We start from the raw sequence: 6,968 nt of genomic DNA, 5'->3' as shown, positions 1-6,968 counted from the left end.
TTCTGGGTCAAACCCACCTGGTGTTTCCACCCAGATGTTTGCAGCTGAATGTGGGTCAGACTCAGTGAGAGGCTGATTAAAACGGAGGTGGAAATAAACCATGTGCATTCACCTGAGATACAGTCATGAGGTGCTTCCACTTCCATTTTATTAGACTAATATTAATTATGAAGTGGAAATAAAACAACTTATAAGTGAAAACCTGAATCTGAAGCCTCTCCACAGTTGATGGACAGACTCTGAACCAATAGGAGAGAAGCTAGGCGGTAGTGGGCGGGGCTTCCCCCTGTACTGACATCCGTTGTTGTTTAAAATGTCTCCTTAACAACCGACCTGGAGTCAGACGGAAGAAGTTTCGGTGGAGAAAACGCCTCGTAAGTAAAACGAATTAACTCACGTGTCTACGTGTGTCATTCCGCATGTATTCATGATTAACCACACGCTAACTCGTAATATATGTTATTTATCAGAGCGTAGAAAACGCGAACCCGGTAGCATCAGCTGTTAGCAACCAAACAAGCTGAGCTAGTTAGCTAACGTTAGCTAGTACAAAAAACAACAACAGTTTCGCTACCAAACAAACTGCCGTTACGAACTAAAAGGAGGCTCGAATCTTTATGGGGTTAAACTACGAAGACATAGTTGATGATGCTAGCTAGTTAGCAATGGCTAACAGTGAAAAGTGATGTTCGCTCAAGTTGAGCTCGTCATGGTAACGGTACACAGAGCTGTTAGCTACAGTGAGCTAACAGTAGCTAAACAGCTATAGCTTCCGCCTGTGAGACCAGGTTGTTGTTTTTCTTTGCTTCTATCGGGTTTAAAAAACCTTCTGACTGTTTGTAACGTCCCTTTCTTTAGGAGTCGGGATGGCTGGGACTGAGGTGAAGAAAGAGGAGGCCGACTACAAGAGGCTGCACAGCTTCCCTCTCATCCGGGTACTTTACAGTCAGCTGCAGTTAAACAGGTGTACCTGTGATGTACCAACTTTATTTACACTGTGATGGTTAACGATAAACTTTATTTACACTGTGATGGTTAACGATAAACTTTATTTACACTGTGATGGTTAACGATAAACTTTATTTACACTCTGATGGTTAACGATAAACTTTATTTACACTGTAATGGTTAACGATAAACTTTATTTACACTGTGATGGTTAACGATAAACTTTATTTACACTGTGATGGTTAACGATAAACTTTATTTACACTGTGATGGTTAACGATAAACTTTATTTACACTGTGATGGTTAATGATAAACTTTATTTACACTGTGATGGTTAACGATAAACTTTATTTACACTGTAATGGTTAACGATAAACTTTATTTACACTGTGATGGTTAATGATAAACTTTATTTACACTGTGATGGTTAACGATAAACTTTATTTACACTGTGATGGTTAATGATAAACTTTATTTACACTGTGATGGTTAACGATAAACTTTATTTACACTCTGATGGTTAACGATAAACTTTATTTACACTCTGATGGTTAACGATAAACTTTATTTACACTGTGATGGTTAATGATAAACTTTATTTACACTGTGATGGTTAACGATAAACTTTATTTACACTGTGATGGTTAACGATAAACTTTATTTACACTGTAATGGTTAACGATAAACTTTATTTACACTGTGATGGTTAACGATAAACTTTATTTACACTGTGATGGTTAACGATAAACTTTATTTACACTGTGATGGTTAACGATAAACTTTATTTACACTGTGATGGTTAACGATAAACTTTATTTACACTGTGATGGTTAACGATAAACTTTATTTACACTGTAATGGTTAACGATAAACTTTATTTACACTGTGATGGTTAACGATAAACTTTATTTACACTGTGATGGTTAACGATAAACTTTATTTACACTCTGATGGTTAACGATAAACTTTATTTACACTCTGATGGTTAACGATCAACTGTGAGGGGGGGTCAGTACTGATCCACTACGGTCCATTACAGCACGAGTGTTTGTGTGCTCCCAGTCTTATACCATTCGTGACTGATGAGACCGCTCGGCGTAAACGTATCAAAAGACGTGTTTTAAAATGAGAACGTGGTATTGTGGCTGTAACCTCACGAGAGTCACGTAAAGATGTCGACCTTCAACCTTTTGATCCTGTCCTCAGCACACCGACATGCCGGAGGAGATGAGGGTGGAGACCATGGAGCTCTGTGTGACGGCCTGTGAGAAGTTTGCCACCAACAACGAAGTAAGAAGATGAAGTGTTCGATCTTTTAAATCTCGCAATGAACACATGTTTTGTTTGATAAAGAGTCTAAAATGTAACCCGTGTTCCCCAGAGTGCAGCGAAGATGATCAAAGAGTCCATGGACAAGAAGTTCGGCAGCTCGTGGCACGTGGTGATCGGAGAAGGCTTCGGCTTCGAGGTGACGCACGAGGTGAAGAACCTGCTCTACATGTTCTTCGGAGGGAGTCTGGCCGTGTGTGTGTGGAAGTGTTCGTAGCCCCGGAGGCCCCGCCTCCTCCGGACGAGGTCACTGCGCCGGGAACGAAAACACCGGCTGGCAGCCTGACGCCGGTCTGTGTGACGCCGGCTGCTGTGGCAGAAAATAAAAACCCTCTTTTGGAGATCTTTTTCTTTCCGTCCGTCTCTGAAGCTGTAACCACGGATCTGAACATTTGTGAGCGTGCATGTGAAACAACACAGCCACAGTCCTCAATCCTCCTCTTCAGGGTGTGTGTGTGTGTGTGTGTGTGTGTGTGTGTGTGTGTGTGTGTGTGTGTGTGTGTGTGTGTGTGTGTGTGTGTGTGTGTGTGTGTGTGTGTGTGTGTGTGTGTGTGTGTGTGTGTGCTGGACACACTGTTTTTTTTTGTTGTTTTTTTTTACATTTCATCGTCACGTTGGTCGCCTCTCTTTCTCTCTCCGGCTGCAACTCGTCTTTCAATAAGATTTGTAATGTTTTTTATCTGTACATATTTTGATGCAACTTGAAGAACCCGACCGGCCTTCAGTCTGTGAAGGTGTTAACGATGTTTTCATGTTGAGGCCAGTTTCAATGATCCAATGGACCGCTCGGTGTGAATTAACCTGATTGTACAATAAACTGAAATGTGCTGAAGTAAGAACCGAAACTGTCGACTTTGTTCCGTTACTTTCATTCCATTCCGGTCTCTGCTGGAGGATCTGGGTCTGTCCACCGCCGGTCTCTGCTGGAGGATCTGGGTCTGTCCACGGTGGGCCGGTCTCTGCTGGAGGATCTGGGTCTGTCCACGGTGGACCGGTCTCTGCTGGAGGGTCTGGGTCTGTCCACGGTGGACCGGTCTCTGCTGGAGGGTCTGGGTCTGTCCACGGTGGACCGGTCTCTGCTGGAGGGTCTGGGTCTGTCCACGGTGGACCGGTCTCTGCTGGAGGGTCTGGGTCTGTCCACGGTGGACCGGTCTCTGCTGGAGGATCTGGGTCTGTCCACGGTTGGGGGAAAAGTTTCTTAAACTCAGCTGGTTGTGGTTTTATGATGTTTAGAATCTGCAGGTTAAAGGGTGGGATGACGTCAAGAAGGTTCAATAATTAAAGGTCTTATGAAGTCTGAAGTAGTATGAGTAAGTATTCAAGGAGGAGACAGAGACCTAATGCTAAGGATTAGCCAATCAGTGCCGGAGTCTTCTTCTTCACTTGTGTCATTAACCGTAGAATTGAGCGGTTCTATACGAGAGGTTCTATATATATATATATATATATATATATATATGTATATATGTATATATATATGTATATATGTATATATGTATATATATATGTATATATATATGTGTATATATATACATATATATACATATGTATGTATATATATGTATATATATATGTATATGTATGTATATATATGTATGTATATATATATGTATATGTATGTATATATATATATATATATACATATATATATATGTATATATATATATGTATATACATGTGTATATATATATGTATATATATGTATGTGTGTATGTGTATGTGTATATGTATATATGTGTATATATATATATATATATATATATGTGTGTATATATATATATGTATATATATATATATATATATATATACATATATATATATATATATATGTATATACATGTGTATATATATATGTATATATATATATACACATGTATATACATATATATATATATATATATGTATATACATGTGTATATATATATATGTATATATATTGTCAAGAAGAGTTGACCTCTCAAGAGCTGCCTCGGTAACATGTCGACACATTCAAGGGAGAGAAGTCAGGCTATAAGAGCGCAAAAGCATATATTCAACGTTGACGTGTAATCAAACGGATAAAATGTATGAATAAATATAACGAAATGTTCTAATCAATTGTGTAACAAATGTTTAACTGCATAGAAGTGATTTAAACAAATGAAATGAATGTTTCTGTGTGTTCTGTGGAGCTGAGATAGATGTTGGGCAAGAATGACATTGCTGTAATCAAGACCAGATGTTGGGTGTAGTCAAGAGAAAGATCTAGAAACTGAAGCAATAGTTGAGTCATACCGGCAATGTTCGGCCTAACGCCCTTTCCAGAGGGAGGGGGGATGAGTAATGGACCAAACAGGTGGGGGCTGATCACAGCCCATATGAGGAATATAAGGACATGCTTGCAAAGAGCAAAGCTGGGATTTCATCGCGGATGCCGTACCAAGCGCATCGGAAGAAGATACTAAAGCCTGCAGCTGATGTATTGAGGGCTTCGTCTCTGTTCACGGAAAAGAGACCTCTGTTCGTGGACTTTGAGATTAAAAGACGAAGTTTCTAACTCTCCCCACCGCTCGCCTCTTAACATCTGGACAAACGGAGAAGCCGCAGCTGCCTGAGAAAGACTTTGTACTGAGTTTGGAAGTCTGCTGAACGGGCTCCGTTGCGGAGCGGGAGGATCGAGGGTCTGGCCAGACCTTCACTCCTAACAACTCCAAAATAACTCTTTTCATCGCACCATTGGAAATCCAGCTCCAACCGAGCCGTCTCGGCGACCAAAACTAATGAGTATAATCGAAGAAGATAATTAAATTGACTAATCATGTGTAGTGACATTTTATGTGAGCTGTAGCTGTAACCCCTGCAAACTAACTAAATATAACCTGCAATAAATATCTAATCTGCATTTAAAGTGAAATCCTCAAGTGCATTAATTTGCCGAAGTAGTAATAAGTTCCTCGTGACAGTAAAAAGTTAAAGCTATTGTATGTCTAACAACTGAGTTCTGAAAGGTTATCCTAGAGACCGAATCCACTGAACAATCCCTTACGGTTTTAGCAAGAATTAATCCTAGCCGTTAAAACCTAACCTGGCATTTACCAAGAGCACGGATCCATAAGAGGGAAGCGGCCATAACCGACGCGACTGGTGTGAGCGCCCGGGGCCAGGACTGGTCTCTCGGCCGAGCGCGCTCTGACCGGAGGAAGCAGGGTAGACGTCGGGAGTAACGGCAGTTAGCGGAGCCAGGCGAGTTCCCTCGCCAGAACACCAGCTCGAGAATCTTTTAATAGAGAGCTGAGTCAGTAATTAGCCCCGTATCGGGCCAGAAGTACCCAGGATCTAACACGTGGCGCCCACAACGTGGGGCTCGACGGAAAAGGAGTACGTTGAGTCCAAAAGAAGAACCCCGGCAGCTAAGAGAGGCTGTCGTTCGTGAACGAAAAGACCTGAGGTGAGGCGTTGGGGTAGAAAGCAAAGCTGCCCAAGCCTCGAAGAAGTCCGATTGCGAAGACATCCACGAATCGAAGCTGTGTGTGGTATTTACAGGCCAACACAGGAGAATCCGCAGGCGACGGGGAGCATCGACCAGACTCGCCCGACCTGTAGAGGGACCAGAGCCTGATCCCATCCCTTCCTCAACGCGCGACGAGAGGCTTTGGGAGGAAGGCGACTCGAGACAACAAAGACAAAGACAAAGTCCAAGATGGACGAATCGCCCGGAGGATCCGATAGCGGCGGAGGCGACCCAGCGGTACGAGCCAACGGCCCTGATGGAGGAATCGCCACCGGACAGCAGAGAGGACCCAACGGCGACGGAGGCAGCCCGCAGACGGAGACGACTCAGCAGGACGTGCCAGCGCCATCGACCCCGGACCAGGCAGTAGACGACAGCCCGGACCAGCAGACGGACGCCGCTGGACTACAAGGAGCGAAATCGGGAGAACCGACACCGGAACCGAAACCGGGGCCACAACACAGAATCAACGTCCAACATCAGATCATCCTGAATGGCAGAGGATGGGACACCTGGGACAAATCTGTTCAACTACACCTAATCCTGCTGCATGAAGAAGCAGATAAGGCGAAGGTGGGAGAAAAAGTAAAAGAGAATTGCGAAAGACAAGGGGGTTATCTTGCTCCCCTTGCCCTTGAGTCAGGACTGGTGGCGGCAGTAGTAGGGTGTGAAGGACCCCCGAAAAACAAACCAAAGGTAACAGAATGGCTACGTTGGTGGCTCGAAGTAATGAAAGTCATTAAAGGAAAAATAGTCACCGTAATCAGCCCGTCAAAAGACTACGACCCAGTAGTGAAGATGCTGGCCGCAGAAATAGAAGCGGGGGCAGTGACTATACAGAAAAAGGTAAAAGCCACCCCCCGCTACAACGAAAGTACAAAAGCGCGAGAAGCCATAGCGGCATGGATAGCCGAACAACCAAGTTACAACGCGGCTTCCCTCGAAGATGTGCTCAGCACCCAAGGGACCTCGGTGCACACGGACTCCTCCGCGGGGGCGTCCTCGGAATCCGAGAAAGGAGACGAACAGGACAGCAGCAGCAAAGACGGGGAGAACTCGGAGGAGGACGAAGTACTGTTCAACTCGACGCTGGACAGAAGCGATGCGTACCAACCGCTCCCGCCCTTCATGCAATCCGGGACTCCCGCTGCCGCTGCAGTAAAAAAGGTCCTGCGGGACTACAACGGCCCAGTACCGGGA

The 6,968-nt window shown here is 43.9% G+C and overlaps 1 protein-coding gene across 1 annotated transcript; it reads left to right on the top strand.

The window, feature by feature from the left end:
• The first annotated feature begins 318 nt into the window (after positions 1-318).
• On the top strand, positions 319-3,059 carry LOC306784976 (dynein axonemal light chain 4). The gene is made up of 4 exons (XM_079279187.1): positions 319-374; positions 859-935; positions 2,156-2,239; positions 2,331-3,059. The coding sequence occupies exons 2-4, from the start codon at positions 867-869 to the stop codon at positions 2,493-2,495; spliced, it is 318 nt and encodes a 105-aa protein (XP_079135313.1). The 5' UTR covers positions 319-374; positions 859-866; the 3' UTR covers positions 2,496-3,059.
• The last annotated feature ends 3,909 nt before the right edge of the window (positions 3,060-6,968 follow it).

This window comes from Melanostigma gelatinosum (assembly GCF_949748355.1).
Source record: "Melanostigma gelatinosum genome assembly, chromosome: 11".
NCBI classification, from domain to species: domain Eukaryota; kingdom Metazoa; phylum Chordata; class Actinopteri; order Perciformes; family Zoarcidae; genus Melanostigma; species Melanostigma gelatinosum.
Note: the sequence above shows the minus strand (reverse complement) of the source record. Positions and strands in the feature narration are given on the sequence as shown.

What these genes read in the sequence shown, in the direction of transcription:
- LOC306784976 (XM_079279187.1), top strand. Translation starts at nt 867, where the DNA reads ATGGCTGGGACTGAGGTGAAGAAAGAGGAGGCCGACTACAAGAGGCTG. An exon ending in ACAGCTTCCCTCTCATCCGG is followed by an intron (nt 936 to 2,155) that starts GTACTTTACAGT and finishes TCCTGTCCTCAG; the next exon opens with CACACCGACATGCCGGAGGA. An exon ending in AGTTTGCCACCAACAACGAA is followed by an intron (nt 2,240 to 2,330) that starts GTAAGAAGATGA and finishes CGTGTTCCCCAG; the next exon opens with AGTGCAGCGAAGATGATCAA.